The following is a 15855-nucleotide window of genomic DNA, read 5'->3' on the forward strand; positions in this document are numbered from 1 at the left end:
GATGAGTACATAAGTCTCCCTTGCATGATGTCTCGTGGATGACTCTCCCCTATCCTCGGATGCTTACTTCATAGACATACGCGCCGAATCGTCAGTCTAGACCCAAAGTCAATCTACATATTTCTCATTGGACGTGTAGCGAATCCATCCTGTTCCGCTGTGTTCCTGAAGCTGGGAGAAGTATCCGCGGATCCCCTCAATCGATCGTATCCTCGTTCTTGAGGCACAAAGGACCCACCTGCACTCCATCCAACGCCGGCCTGTCATTGGTGGCAACTCATGCCGAAGTTTGACAGGGCCGCACTGGAATTCTATATATGTCGAAGTCAACAACCAAGTAGCTCAATTTAGTCCTATAATTCTACCTTTACACTGTCATGACCGGGAAACATCCCAAACAATTCAACCCGGATGGGTTAACCGCTCAAAATGATGAGCCTGGGAATCAACCAGAGCGACATAGTGCCCCTACAATCTCCAAACGCCCTCTAATTGTGGAAACCAGATCAACACGGGTCACCAAGTCAACACCATCGTTGGGAAACTCAGGGAACTCTAGTTCAAAAGTTGCAATCCCCCGTCAGAGTACGGGTTATACCCCTCGTTACAACCGCAGAGTCCCACGGGCTTGCGAGTCGTGTAGACAACGAAAAACAAAATGCAGTGGTGACACCCCAGTATGTCGACAATGTCGCGAGCTGCGGGTTCAATGTCAGTATCCTGTGGGATGGAGAGATAAAATGAAAAAGTGTGGACTCCATGATTATCAATAAATATAGGCTAAACAATGGAACTAATTTAAAATTATAGGGAACTCGACAGGCTTTCTGCAGAAGTGCAAGACTATGAGAACTTTCTGGAGGATTTACGAGCGAGCGCCGAGTCTCGAACGGCGGATTGGGTCCTAAGCTTATTGGAAAAGGTGGGTTTTTCTTATTTCTCTACTTTAGAACTCCTAGCACGGGACTAATGCTGTCACAGTATGGCCTCAAAGGGGATCGTCGAGAACGAAATCAATTCTTGATGCCTACTCCCCAGAATGAGATCGAACCTGACGAACCATCTCCCCTTTCATCAATCGGGTCTCTGGAGGCCATTGACCGATTAGAGGAGGATCCCAATCGGTCGGAAGACACCCGCGCAACGGGTGTGATGGGCAAAAGCTCGGAAATCTCCTGGATGCAACGCGTTCAGAGGGAAGCAGAGCAACGAGCGCGAGGGAATCCCGGTACCTTAGAAACGAATCCAACTGACGACGAAGAAAAGGAAGCCTTTTCCCTCCATGCTCTGAACTATCATCTCGACGACCTGGATATCTCCGTCCCCGAACCAGTTCAGCTGTACGCCATGCCCCCTCGACAATTAGCCGACCGACTCTTTGACGATTATTTTCAAAAGACACACCCCTTCTTTCCCATTCTCAGCAAACAACTTTTCCGTGGACAGTATCAAGCTTTTCTCGACACCTCCTCTCAACCCGACCCTGTCCGACCCGGCGACAAATGGCTCGCCGTGCTAAATATAATTTTTGCGATTGGCGCCAAACATGCACACCTCACCAATGCAGCGTGGCGTGGCGAGGATAACGATCACTTGGTATATCTCACTCGAGCCAGACTTCTCAGCATGAACAGCGACGTTCTGTTCAGTCATCCCGATCTTCAACAAGTCCAAGTCGAAGGACTGATTGCATTCTACCTACTGGCATCAGACCAGATCAACAGGTGTGTGTCCTTTACCACAGAACATTTGAAGCGACTCAAATTAATCAATATAATCCGTATAGAGCATGGAGAATATCTGCTTTGGCCATACGGTCGGCAATCACTCTCGGCATCAACCTCAGAATCACGAGCACCAAAACCCCCAGCATCACCAAAGAGGCCCGCTACCGGGTATGGTGGTGTTTATACAGTTTCGAGCATATGTTAGGCATTATGACTGGCCGGTCCATCTATAGTCTTGACGGAGGATACGCCACCCCGTTACCGCTCCCTTTCGAAGAAGAACAATTACAAGAGAACCCGGCAGCTGCCGAGGTTTTGAACAACCCGACCCTACGAGATGCATTGGTTGGCAATGTGATGGCGAGCTCATGGATCCGTCCGACCGGCAGCAAAGACGACACGCACAAAACTCGATTACGCGACCAATCGTGGCTGAAGAACTTGCCCGTCAACTTCGGACTCTGTTATCTTTACTACAGTGATTTGACGGTCGTTACACAGGAGATACTCAATAAAGTTTACACGACAACTGCAGTGATGCTTCCGTGGTCGGATATCGAAAGCCGACTCGATGATCTGAGATTTCGCATCGATTTATGGAAATCGAGTTTGCCCGCCTCTCTCGACTTTACACAAGAAGAGACTGACGGTAGCCCGGATCATCTTCGCTGTAAATTGTTTTTAGCATTTCATTATTACAGCGCCAGGATTACTTTGGGTCGACCATGTCTCTGTCGACGTGACGCACGACAACAGAACGCACCGCAAACATTCAGCCACACGATGGCGTTGATCGCCTTGGAATCGGCCAACGGGATGCTAGACTTGATCCCAGACAAGCCCGACGTTGTCCAGTTGTATCAAGTCTGCCCCTGGTGGTGCGTACTCCGATACCTCATGCAATCTGCCACGGTCTTCCTCCTCGAACTATCATTTGGGTGCGTCCACAACCCAGAGGAGGAACAGAAGTACGTCTCGTTGACAAAGAAGTCCATCCGCTGGTTCTTCGCCATGTCCGAGCACAGCATCGGTTCGCGACGTGCTTGGCAGATTTGTGACTCCAGCTTCCGAAACTTAGCCGGCGGCATGAAATACAATACCGATGACCTCCCAGGTCAACCAGAGCAGGAACGTACGACGACAGAGACCACACCATCCTTCCAAACCGATTCAAGCCATAATGTTCCTTCCGGCGACTTTTTTACTCTACCAACAGAAGACCTTCATCTATTCGGTTCTCACCCCATCCCCGACGGAGACACCTTCCCGAGCTCTTTCAACTACCCAACACCAGATCTCATGTCCTCGGTACATGGGAATACTGATATGACTGATGATTCCTACTTTCCATACGACCCTCTCAGCGGAGAATTTATCAGGTCCTTCTTTCCTTCGTCGGAGGAAGAAACCAAAAACTAAGACTAACGCCGGAGCGAGTCTTGATATCCCTTTTTTCATGGCGTTCTCCTTTTTCAGCATGACCGGGCCCGATCGAAAAATGATATCGTGGTCGACTGCACCGCTTAGCGTATCAGCATTTCAGGATAAAAGGCATTGCATCTATCAAAAAAATTCATAATCTCTACAGTTGGCAATAGCATGAGAAACGAATAATTTTTGGTATTAATGAGTTTTGATCAAGCACAAATAGGTAAGTCTCATTTTCAAGTCTGGGTTCTCAAGTTGTGAATAGAGTAGTGGCAACATTGTATTATCCATAAGTATATAAGGCAATATCAACATTTCTAGTTGTGTTCCACTAGTTCCAGAATTTCCTTTCAACGCCAATTCAATGGCTTGTCTCCTTTGTTTTGAAAAATATATCTTAGGAACTCTTCAAGGCCAGCTCGATAAGTTTATTGACCAGTGTTTGGTCATTAGGTCAAAGAGGAAGATAGACATGGATTAGTGTGATAGATAATTGTATTGGTGTATGCAATGTGCAGTGATAAAGGTACGGGGAATGCATGGTGGATGCTGGAACTTGGAAGAGATGGAAGGTTGGGACTAAAGAAAGAAGAGCAAGAGGAACAGAAAAAGATGACGACATATATCCCCATTGGGTGGGGCCCTGAGATGCTCCAGGATCACTCCATCTCACCTAGGATAAAACTTGATATTCAGAATCGACCAATCACGAAAAACATCATAACAACTGCAAGATCACGCATGCCAAGATCGACTAACCACACAAAGCACTACAACAAAATGATGATGCCATTCAGGGTCGATCCGTTACCCAAAAGGCTGTCAACGTGATCACCTTTTGAACAGTGTTTGATAGCCGTATACTTCAGAGCTCTGACAGAATTTGAGTCGTCGGTTCTCCAGATATTGTAACCACCGGGTAAGACTATTTGGATATGTTTATTTTTGTTGTTCATTGTCCATTATTTTTGTTTTGGAAATTGGTGACAGAAAACACGATTGATATCAGAACGGGTACCTTGCGATAGTGTATAGATCGAAGTGGAGACCTCGGGTAACAGGATGATGACTAATGGATCTACTCGCCTCTCGGTCTTCAGCCTTAAGGGACTTCCCTTTCAGGGCAATATGTGGCATCGGCGATATTCTCCAAGTATTCACGTCTAAACTAAGGCAGAGACACAAGATGTGTCAATTCAAATTAATTTTGTATCTCAGGTATGAATCCCTCCATTTGGCACCCGCGTGGCGACCCCACCTACCGTGACCTACACAGTACATCACGCTACTGCTAACGGGTTACTCATAAGCTGAACGGTCGATCCTAGATCGCGATTGGGTACTATAGCGCTGAAATAATCATTAAATAAACAGATTCTACCCAGATATAACTCAGCTTCCTTGATACACAGTGTGACCAAGTGGACGGGAGCGGAACGCAGCCATGCATCCGACTCCCGCGGCAGTACAACTTATCGGGCCCGATCCCGCAGCGGGACCACGCGGGGTTGGCGATAACATCAAGCATAAATAGGCGCCATCTTGCTTCCACGTTATACGCGCAAACAACTGCAACTTGGAAATATTTTCTGGGCTTCAGTAATTCATCGTCGAAATTGAAAGTGTATTTCCCCCCAAATTGCATAGGTGAGCTCCACCGGTTTCTTGTTCAAGATCCCTTAATCCAATCTACTACTTGAGCTACTTTGAACAATCAGAATCTCAATCTAACATGATATCAGATCACATCTAGCCACACATTATCCATCATGCGTCTCCCCTACGTTCCCGATCCACCACCCACCACCACCGACGACGAAGCCAGAATCCTAGCAAGCGTCCAAGCCCGCCGAGCCCCAAACCCCCTCCTGCCCCTCGACCTCGCACTCCTTCACTCCTTTCCGGTAACAGAAGGCTGGAATTCATTTATCGGTGCTATTCGCACCCGAACAAGTCTATCGACCGTGGTCCGCGAACTAGCCATCTGCCGCGTTGCGGTTGTCAATGGCGCCTTATTTGAATGGGAGCAACATGCACCATTGCTGCAACAAGGTGGACTGAGCCAAGAAGCGCTAGAATTGGTTGGAGATGCACAGGCGGATTTCTCAGATGAGGTTTCATTGAGCTTATTGAGTGAGGAGCAGAGGGCCGTTTTGAGATATACGGATGCTATGACGAAGACTGTCACTGTATCGGATGGAGTGTTCGGGGAATTGAAGGGGATTTTTAATGATCAGGAGGTTGTTGAGATTACGGCGACTGTTGCGGCTTACAATTGTGTTAGTCGGTTTCTGGTCGCGTTGGATGTTGGTGAGAAGAACTAAGAACACAAGGGAAAATACTTTCTGGATGTATATTGTGCCTACCTCGGGGGTCCACTTCCGAATGCAGGAGCTGATTTCTCCCAAAAGTTTTCTATACCCCTAACAATCGGAAAGCCAATATTTGTATATCTACCTGGTTGTCAAAGATATTCCAATGTTTCCTTTAGAATTTCTGATTTCATACTAGGCACCTCCGAGGTCTGTGCTGTCTGACCTGAAGTACTGTACATAACCGTTACGCTAACGTCTCCCAAGGTTCCAAGGTTATAAGTGCCGGTCGATAGAATGCATCTACGTAGCTGTGAAGCTAAGAAGCACATGTTGTATAAAATGTGTTAACGTGAGGGAAGTAGCATCTGATTTTGATTGGCAATATTAAATGGGATAGAAAGTCATGAATGTGATGTGTGGTCGCCAAAAATGGACATCCTATATTGGCGGTCTGTGCTCAGTTGAGACACGCGACGATCGGGTTAAGGGGCTAACAAAGGGATTTAGAGAAAACAGGCACGAAACCGACTCAGTTCAGCAGTAACTCTACCTTTTTTAATTTCTTTTGTTTTTTTATGTATGCATTTCTCTCCAAAGTGTCTCATTCGTTTGCTTAGAATCTATTGCTCGAGGTAGTGATAGGGTAGTGTTGAAAAACCGTTGCGGCGGAAGGGGTACCACGTCAGAAGAAGGAATCTCGTAAAAAAAATTTGCTCCGATTGGCGATACCTTGAAGCAAGTAATCTATAGGTAAATAAAATGCTTGAAGGACCCGAGTGATCCCTCTTAGAGCATGGTGCCGATCTACTATGGTAGCTAAAAATCCTTTTTTCCGTGGAGCCGAAAAAGCCCGGTCCAGCGCTCGCGGCGACAAGGTCACAATAGACGTATGGATATTATGCTAGATATGAATAGGCTTTGATCTGACTGTTATTGGGACATTCCAGTAGTTTCCTGACCAGGGGCCATATTCAGTTCATCTGACGTCGCGGCTTGCAGTAAAGTGGCCTAGTAGATAGCTGGCGTGTGATTGGTCGAGGAGAAGAACAGTGGACCCGGTAAGTTGTAATGGTCACTACAAACTAAACCACGCTCAATCTCTTTTCTTTGCCTTCTGCACTGTTTCCTTTCCCATGCTTTACTTCATCGTGCTGCGAGTTTAAATTAATTCGAGCTTGTGTCTCGATCTCTGTAACTTTCCTTCTATATCCCCCCGCTATCTTTTATTTCTCTCCCCCCCTTCTTCTCCCCACGGAGAATCTTTTTTTTTTCTTCTTTACTACCGCCTGGACCTGCAACCACTACTGCATCGCGGCATTGCTTGTTTTCAATATCTGGATCCCTGTTTGGCTGTCACTTGATTCCTGTGTTTTCTTACTTTCTCTTTCGTCTCGGGGGTTGTGGCCGCGTAGGTGAAAAGCCTCGTTATCCGCCCAGCCTTCGATTCAAGTACACATCCCTGGCAGCCGGTCTCACCACCAAGCGCCGTCTGCCGGTCTCACACCCAGTCAATTCCTTTCTGATCAGGATCAAGGAAGTCATTTCAACTCATTAGATTTGACTTCTGCCTTATGGTATGTTCTTGTCGCGTGCGCGCGCTCTTTTCCTTCGATTTTCCTTTTTTTCTTCCCTGTATCTGCCAAATACACTTCCGGGTCAGATCCTGATCCACACAATTTGCCGCGACCGTGTCTGCATCTACTCTTTACCCTTGTTTCTGTGTCCATGATATGCTTAAGTCAGTTTCGTATGGTACCCTCTGGTATTCTACATTACTTTTACTGTTCTCGCGACGCGACTTTTCTGTTTTATTCGTTGCTCTCGCGATACCTCCCCTGTTCTGGAGGGTTCCCGCATTGCGCTGCGATTACTCTATTGGAGGCTTGGCACCACAAGCGAAACCAGGCTAACCCATCTATACAGATACCTGCGCCATACATTCCTAGATCTTCACGGGTAAATTCCGTGTGTAATCTGCCTGGCACTTATTTTCTTTTTCTCGGACTGCTGAACTTCTAATTTCTATTTCTGCTATCTGCTCAAAATGGCCCCCATCCCGCGGGCCGATTTTGATATGGATAACCCGTCATCTGACGTGGGTGACAGCCAGGATCAAGATTCTCCGCTGCGCCGTCAATTCTCTGAACCATTCCGTCCACAGTCCACCTCTACTCAAATTTCACAGTCTCCTGAGCTAGTGGCGCGGAAAATAAAATGCGACTGGTGCGGGAAACTGTTGGAACTTCCTGAAGATGACTCGATCTCCGAGGAAGATTTGCTGAATTTTCACATTGCTTCAACCCACCCGAATTCTCACTCATTCGAATATGAGGAGGGTGAAGATGGCGAGGATGGAGTCGATGCCGATGAGCTTGAACTGGATGAAGAAGAAACCTTGAACGACGCGTCTCAGTTTGAAGAAAATGAAGATGCATACCAAGTTGAAGAGGGCGATGACGTCGAGGGCGTTGATGAAGCTGAAGATGCTGAAGATGCCGAAGACGTGGAAATGACGGAACAGGCTGAGCTGGCAGAAGCTGAAGATGCGGAGCCTAGCGAAGGAAATGAACAAGAGCAAGGAACCCCCCTCGCGTCTGCGGTCAACGGTGATAACAGTGAGGTCGACACCTCCAAAACCTCCAGCGTCAGCTTTCAAGTTGCACCCCAGGCCCAAGGAAAGCTGGATACGCTTGAATGGCTCTCAAATCCCAGAGGTGCATTTCCAGAGGACTTCCGCCGACGTCTGGCTACATGGCAAGAGTCAGATATCAAGAATCGCCTACCCAAAGTTTGGAACGTCCATAAACCTGAGATATTCTCAGATACTTATGATCAAGATATGGCTAAAGTTGAAGCTACTTGGCAACACGTCTTTGGCGACAAACCTAAGAAGAAGGATGCATTGGAGCCACTGGCACGACCAGTTCCTTACAAAAACTCACAAGTTTCCAAGGGTCAGTTCCTCGAAATCAGCTCATTCGACGAACTGATAGAAACTCTTCGGAAGCCGGAGCTTCTTACACCCGATGAGCTATATGCAGCCACTGAAGCTGTTGCGGCCGCAATGAAGACATGGCAGGATGAATACATTGCTCTTGATAAACTTTACATTCGAACCCACCGACACTTCCGGGCCCCACTTCCCAGCGATGCAAAGCGAGAGCAAAACGTCGGTCACAAAAAGCGAACAGGGCAACCGCTTGCCCGGGTCGCCGAGCATGAACGCGACTTCGAGGACCGGAAGGAATCAATGCTATACGGGTACAAGCACAATTTCTTTGGTCACAACTTGAGCAATGCAGTTAGCTGGGTTCCCCAGAACCCATTCGTCCAAGGCGGGTTTGTCCCCACCCCCGCGCAAGCTCGAAAAATGGCCACAAAAGTTGCCCCTGATGATCGCAACCCCGATGGCTGGACACCCCTCCTGCGGGATGGCGTGGAGTTTGTTCCCAAGCTATGGGAGCTCCGACGAGAGCCGGTGGTGAAAGTGACGCGCAAGCGTAAAGCTGTGGATACTGAGCCGGCCAAGGTCGAGGAGGCTGAGGACACGCAGAATGAGTCTGAAATCGCAGAGGAGAGTGAAGAGGACGCCCGCCCTGTGAAGCGACGAACTCGGGGCCGTGGTGGTCGTCGTACCACACTCGATACTTATCAACCCCCCGAGGCTCCAACCTCGGCCCCCCGTGGTCGTGGCGGTTCCCGGGCTCGTGGCCGTGGCCGTGGCCGAGGAACTGGCCGAACTACATCATCCCGCACATCCCTCGACGCCCCCCAGTCTGCAGCATTTGCTTCCCCAACCTCTTATCGCGGCCGCGGCCGTCGGGGCGCGAGTATTGTGAGCTCGACTACCCAGGCACACTCAGTGGAGGAGACTCCTACGTCTCTGCCTAATATCTCTCCCATGCCAGAGGCAACTCCACCACCGAAGGCCAATGCATCTACGAAGCGAGATGCCACAGCCGAAGAGATGGAGGAGGCCCGACGACTAAAGATCGCCAACTCCAAGAACCCCAAGCGCACGAAGGCCATGCTGGATCATTGGGAACGATTCAACCGCGAGGGTCGGATTCGCAATCCGAAACGGTCAAAGGCGCAAATAGAGTCAGACCGACAAGACGACCCTATCAAGTCAGACGCTCTGCCTCGAGCTCCTGGCCGGCGCCGGAAGTCTCCATCTTTGGCTCCCATCCCGAACGGCAACTTGGCCCCGAAGGCCCCGGTTGGGCCCCCCATGACAAGTCACTTGGGCCCTGGGCCTACGCTACCGCCGCTTGGGATGCCGCAGTATGCGCCTCCTAATCCCTACGCTCAACCACCACCCAATGTGCCGATAGGGCAGCAGTTGCCCCCGCAATATGCACCGTTTCCCTATGTCCCCTATGCCATGAGTCACATGCAGGGTCCTCCCCCGGGCCCTCATTCAGCTCCTCATCCAGGTCTTCATCCAGGCCCTCATCCCGGCCCACACCCTGGTTCCCATCCTGGCCCGCATGATCATCACCACCATCGCCGTGCTGTTTGATTGTGGCACTTGAGGAAGGGCGAAGGCTTTCAATATTCTCACTTACACGGTTAAATGATTGCTTGTGTGTGTAACGTGGGAGAGACCAAGATGACCAAAGTCCACGCCTGCTGTGGTAGCAGTGCAGTCATCCTAATCCACTCAAGAGACATCCATGCAGCAGTCTCAACTTCCAACATTCCATCTTCATTTTACTGCCTTTGGTAATGGACTGGCCTCACGATGACATCTCACTGGACAGATGCAGGTGTCTTCCGTCCTCAGACATAACATATCTATGACCTTGGTCTTTCTTTTCATCTTTGTTTGTGTCATTTTATGCTGGGAAGTTTGCGGGTCGGCGTTCTGGAAAGGGTTTCCGGGGTTCTGGTTGGGGTTTTAAAGCACAAAAAGGACCTGTACATTTTAATGGGTAGCTGCTTGTCTGTGATCTGGTCTGGTCTCAGCAGCTAGCAAGGCGTGTATTCTACTGGATTTCTGTGTATGATAGGGCATTGAGCATATTGACAATATTATCGCCTAAGGCACCGAACCTGTCACGTGTAGATTCTAATGTGACTGCCGACCGCCTAAGGGCAGTTTGCTCCATCTTCAGCTCAACGTCTTCGTTAACCACTCCTCATCTCGCATTGTCTCAGCTTCCGTTCTCTCTTTCAATATTTTTCTCTCGAATACTTATTCTCGCACGAAAAGGTTGTCACAATGGGAAAGAAGAGACGTGGTCCCTCATTGGAAGAACTCCTAGCTCGCCCTTGGTGCTACTACTGTGAGCGTGACTTTGATGACCTGAAGATTCTGACCTTGCATCAAAAAGCCAAGCACTTCAAGTGTGAGCGATGTGGTCGCCGACTGAATACCGCTGGTGGTAAGCTTACATTCTTACAAGAGGCTCTTAAGTGAACGCGACACTGACGTGACGTAACGTCATCCAGGATTGTCGGTGCACATGAGCCAAGTCCACAAGGAACAACTCACAGAAATCGAAAATGCGCTACCCAACCGTGCAGGTCTTGATTATGAGATTTTCGGCATGGAAGGAATCCCCGAAGATGTTCTGCAGGCCCACCACCAGCGTGTGGCCACTCAGTTCCAACAGGCCGAAGTTGAGCGACAAGTGGCCACAGGCAACCCTCCTGCAGGAGGTGCCGCAGGTGGCCCAGCAACCAAGAAACCTAAGCTGGAAGCTGTGTCAGACCTCAAGAAACGATTGGCAGAACATCGGGCGAAACGTGCAGATGGAGCTGCTGGTGGTAGCAGTGGAGAAGCAACCCCTGTAGGTGCTGGATTGACCCCATCTGCTTCAACACCGGGCACTTATGTAAGTTACGCTTTACTGGACTGAATTGATGCCAGAACTAACATGACCCTAGGGACAATCCCCTATTGCACCTGCGCCTGCCGCATCGCCCATTTCTACACAAATTCCTGCACAGCAGTACACCTACCCTGAACCTTATTCTCTGCATGGAGCCCCTCCTCCTGCTGCCCCCTATCACCAGATCGCCAGTCCAGGATTTCAACCCTTTTCCCCTGCCACCATACAGCCAGGCCCTGGGTCTATGGGTTATAATGCGCCTGGATACTCCCCTCAACCGTTTCCTGGCCCGCCTGGTTATAGCGCTCCTTCTCCTGCTTACCCCTCACAACAATCTACACCGACTGAAAATACCCCTCCTCGCTCTGGCAGCTTGCCAATTCCCTCCGGTCTTCCACAACGCCCGGCCTTTGCCGCCCCGCCGGTCAATGCACAGCAGATGCAACAGATGCACATGGGCCACCCGATTCCTCAGCCACCGGTGCCCGGATATTCCAATGGCGATGCTTCTCGGGCAACCCCGCCAGTCCCATCCGTTAACGATAGTGCGGGCGTCACGAACGACGTGACCGAAAAACCGGCAGACGGAACCGAGAAACCCAGTAAGAAGGACAAAGCGAAACAGACACGCATGATTTATTCGGATCAAATGATCAGCCCGGAAGAAAAGATGGCTGAAATCCCTCGTTACGCATTCTCGCGCGATCGATTCAAGCAGGAAACAGTACTAGGCGAGATCCCCGATGCGACGGTTACGGGAACGATCCGCGATCAGGATACAGTGGTCGACCCGGCTCATTAGGCGTCTCAATTTCGATCCCGCGATGAGACATGATGATGTTTAAGGGACGGACAACGAATTCCAGCTAAGTTCGACACATACTCTAGCGACACATGAGCATTTCCATTAGGCTGGCTTTCTTCTGTTACCTGCCCTGATCCATCAGTAGTTCTGGCGAACACCCCTTCCAACCAATCAAGGGAAAAACAAGTGTTTCCCTAGCGCGATATGTTTGATGATCCTTCCCGTGAGTCCTGTCGCTTCACAGGCCTTTCCCGCTAATCAGGGTCCGTCCTAGCGGGTTGGCTATGAAGGATTTGACTGTACGTCCCTACCCTGACTGTTTCTCCCTCCCCTTGTTCCTTCATGGCTCCATGCTGTAGGGGCTTCACAATTTTTGCCTTTTAGGCTTGACGATGCCATTGCACTCGGATGTAAGTTTTTTCTTTTATTTCTCCTTAGCGTTTCAGGTAGGAAATGAACCAATTTCAAAATGTCGTACAAATATCTACATAAAGTACGAAAGACCCGAGTAGCCTATAATCCTTCATCGAACCATTGCTGGACCAAAATCCAAGTTAATTGACTGAGTGGAGTATCTCGCTAGAAACCATAAAGAAAGTAACAGCAATCACCTCACATCACATCCTACGAGTACAAGCATCTCGGAAGCCCAAATGGATGCATGCATTCAAAACCGCAGACCCACTCATCATACGATGTCCGCAACCCGAAGCTGCGACACTTGCAAGCAAGGAATCTAAGCCCTCTTCTCCTTCATTGCAAGACCAAAGACAACAACACCGTATGTAGCCAACAACGAAAGTCCAACAGGAACAGCCTTTCCACCCGTCTTAATCGCACGGGGAATCGAGCTTCCACCCAAAACAGTTGAGGCAAGCAGACCGAGCTCCTCGCCGTATGCCTGGCCTTCGCGAAGCTGGTAGTATGAGAAAGCGTAGATCGCACCTACGGAGAGACCGGCTGCGATTGAGGGGATGGAGCCTGTGCGGGCGTAACCGATTGTGCCGCCGAGGGAGGTTAGGAAGGAGAGGGCTAGGGCGGAGGTTGTGGGAGATTGGTTAGACTGGTATCTGTTAGTGAATCGTATGCCTTTTGAATTGGATGGGATTGGGGATTTACCATTTTGAGGGTGTTGTTTTGGGTTACTGGTGGAATGTTGGTGTTTGGATGGGGTAGATGTAGCTTTGGCCAGTGAGCGGGTGGTGTTAGTCAGATGACGTGAGATGGATATGGGCCGATCTGGAACTATAGAACTATCTTTTGGTTCCGCGCTTTAGTGGTATGTGGAATCAGTTGATCCAATTTATCTATGCATATGCTGTATCAAGTATGTATAAACAAAATAGTATTCATGCATTCGTATCAATCTTTTGTGCAATCTGTATACATTAACGTTCTATCATGACTTGGTAGACTCACCTAGAGTCGTTGCCTGGTGATCTATCCTCGTAGCCAAATTATTTAGTCCGTAGCTTTCAGAGCTTCATGGAAATGCATCTTAATCTGTGATCATCATTCAGCATGCTCGTCAACATCCAACTCAGTCTTAATCAGTCCTAGCAGCCTTCACACCATTCTCCCTCGACACATCCAGGGCCCCATACCCACCAGTAGCAGCTTCTTGTTCGTCCTGCTCAGTCTCTTCCTCAACCTCCTCTCGACTGGGACCCTCCTGCTCCACAATCCAAAAAGCAGGAACAACACTCCACAGCGCTAACGCGCTCAACAACCACCATGGGATAATCACATACCCCCTCTTCACGCCATAAGAGAAGGCAGAGCCAATGATCGCGGGACCCGCCGCACGACCCAAGGCACTGACACTCGTACTGACTCCATTTAACGTACCAAGGACAGACATGCTCGAAGCCGAGTTCGTGAGCAGGATTGTCGAGCAAGGAATACCGAAAACTGTTGTGCTAAGTTTGGCGAGCATGATTAGGAGCACGGCTGGGAGCTTGAAGGGCTTTGGGACCAGAACTGTGAAAGGCGTGAGGAAGAAGATGATTGGCTGGGCGATGGCGGCCATTTTAAAGCAGCGGAGGATACCGAGGTGCTGGGCGATTGGTGGGAAGGCGAGGAATTGAATGACCATGCCAACTACACCGATGATAGTATAGTATATGCCGATTGTTTGAGAATCTGAGATGGGTAAGTTTATGGGGTGATGAGGTATACAGTGCTCTACTCACCGACACCGAATCCACCTGCAAACTTGAATGGTAGTTGTACATCTGGGTTATTGTCGAAGTCTTGAACAGGGTAGTTGAGGAAAACGGGGAATACGGCATCGAATGCCATTCCAAGTCCGGAGATCAGTGTGTATGAGGTAAGGATCAAACAGGACTGTGGCGTGAAGACCTGTGACCAGCTAGGCCGTGCAACGGGCTTCGCCTCCTTTGGTTTGCGAGGAAGCAAAGTGGCTCGTTCCTCATCCGAGGCCTTCGCTTCTGTACTCCGCTTATTCCGCGAAGTACATGGCCGAGTCAGTGCCTTTCCAAGCTCAAGACCATAATCGCGCTGATGTTTCCGGGTGATGTGTGTTTCCTGCATGAACAGTCAGCATTGACAACAATCTTCATCCCAGATTTCATTCTCACCCGCAAGAACAGAATGCCATTAAAAATCCCAACGACAAAGAAACAAGCCGCGACAAGATTCGGCAACGCAAACGGATACTTCTTCAAAAACTCTGAGCCTCCAAAAAGCCCTGGGAATTTTTCTGCTGGCCGCGCCAAGGCACCCCCGAATGCCGGTCCGAAAATACTGCCGATCGTCCATACCAGCGGCATGATACTAAAGGCCTGCGGCTGGAGCTCGCGCTCAGGCACGATCTCTGCAACCATCGTCCGGATGATGCCCACGTTTCCATTCATCAGGCCAGTCAGCGCGCGTGTCACAAGGACCATGGTCAAGGACGAGGACATGCCCAACAGAATAGACAGTATCATGGTGCAGAATAAGCCGCTGACAATTACCGGCTTGCGGCCAATATAATCGGATAACGCGCCCCAAGGGACGGCCATTATAGCCTGACTCACGGAGGCGACCGCTGAGGCGATACCGGCCCATTTGGCGACTTCGGGTTTGGGGACGCCGACATGTTGGATGAGTTCCGGCTGTCGAGGCGTTAGTGAGTGATCACTTCCAGGGGCGTGGCTATATAAGGCGAATGCTGTGGAAGACTGGACTCGACTCGAAACACGACTTCGCGTGAACCAGACGCGTTTTGGACGGACTTACAAGGTATGGAAGAATAGACGTGAAGACAACTGTGTCACACCATACATTTAGCAGATATTTTTCATGGAGTCGCTATACTCCGGGGAATCCAGAACCATGCACATACTGGGCTCAGCGAATCGACATATGGCTATAAGACCGTTAATAAACAAACCGCTGCCGAGATCCGGGGGAAAAATAAAAACATACCCAAAATCGCAAGCTGCTTGACCGGCAGACGGGGTTTCTGCATCCTTTTCTATTACCTCGGTACCGACACCGGAAGACGAACCAACTCTATCCTCTAAAACAACCAGAGAAAAAAGATGAGCTGAGAGAAGAAACGAGGAGTGAGCAACCCGATCTTTCGGATCGTTAATCCGCAGATCGGCACGACTGTAGAGGTCCGAGCCGCTAATGCCCCGCTAACGGACTTGTCGCCGCTATGTCCAATCGCGGTAGTTCATGTCGGTGAGACGCCGGATCACGCGTACAATTCTTGTGCTTTTATGTGCAGTGGC

The 15855-nt window shown here is 49.6% G+C and overlaps 6 protein-coding genes across 6 annotated transcripts; 4 read left to right on the top strand and 2 right to left on the bottom strand.

Moving 5' to 3' along the window:
- Positions 1–377: 377 nt before the first annotated feature.
- On the top strand, positions 378–3146 carry N7484_009925 (Zn(II)2Cys6 transcription factor; the record flags this gene model as incomplete). The annotated part of the gene is made up of 4 exons (XM_057120312.1): positions 378–748; positions 811–922; positions 982–1724; positions 1787–3146. The coding sequence occupies 4 exons, from the start codon at positions 378–380 to the stop codon at positions 3144–3146; spliced, it is 2586 nt and encodes an 861-aa protein (XP_056969867.1).
- Positions 3147–4924: 1778 nt separating this feature from the next.
- Positions 4925–5479, top strand: N7484_009926 (carboxymuconolactone decarboxylase family protein; the record flags this gene model as incomplete). The annotated part of the gene is made up of 1 exon (XM_057120313.1): positions 4925–5479. The coding sequence occupies one exon, from the start codon at positions 4925–4927 to the stop codon at positions 5477–5479; it is 555 nt and encodes a 184-aa protein (XP_056969868.1).
- A 2035-nt stretch (positions 5480–7514) lies between these two features.
- On the top strand, positions 7515–9992 carry N7484_009927 (uncharacterized protein; the record flags this gene model as incomplete). The annotated part of the gene is made up of 1 exon (XM_057120314.1): positions 7515–9992. One exon carries the CDS (start codon positions 7515–7517, stop codon positions 9990–9992), a length of 2478 nt encoding a protein of 825 aa, XP_056969869.1.
- Positions 9993–10694: 702 nt separating this feature from the next.
- N7484_009928 (putative C2H2 finger domain protein) lies at positions 10695–12109 on the top strand (the record flags this gene model as incomplete). The annotated part of the gene is made up of 3 exons (XM_057120315.1): positions 10695–10857; positions 10925–11310; positions 11363–12109. 3 exons carry the CDS (start codon positions 10695–10697, stop codon positions 12107–12109), a joined length of 1296 nt encoding a protein of 431 aa, XP_056969870.1.
- Positions 12110–12848: 739 nt separating this feature from the next.
- Positions 12849–13234, bottom strand: N7484_009929 (TMEM14 family protein; the record flags this gene model as incomplete). Its single annotated transcript, XM_057120316.1, has 2 exons — positions 12849–13175; positions 13232–13234. The coding sequence occupies 2 exons, from the start codon at positions 13232–13234 to the stop codon at positions 12849–12851; spliced, it is 330 nt and encodes a 109-aa protein (XP_056969871.1).
- A 424-nt stretch (positions 13235–13658) lies between these two features.
- N7484_009930 (MFS transporter) lies at positions 13659–15587 on the bottom strand (the record flags this gene model as incomplete). Its single annotated transcript, XM_057120317.1, has 6 exons — positions 13659–14254; positions 14305–14659; positions 14713–15231; positions 15356–15384; positions 15462–15485; positions 15545–15587. 6 exons carry the CDS (start codon positions 15585–15587, stop codon positions 13659–13661), a joined length of 1566 nt encoding a protein of 521 aa, XP_056969872.1.
- Between the last annotated feature and the right edge of the window lie 268 nt (positions 15588–15855).

The sequence above is a fragment of the Penicillium longicatenatum genome (genome assembly GCF_028827895.1).
Source record: "Penicillium longicatenatum strain IBT 33135 chromosome Unknown contig_6_segment0_segment0, whole genome shotgun sequence".
In the NCBI taxonomy this organism is placed as follows: Eukaryota; Fungi; Ascomycota; class Eurotiomycetes; order Eurotiales; family Aspergillaceae; genus Penicillium; species Penicillium longicatenatum.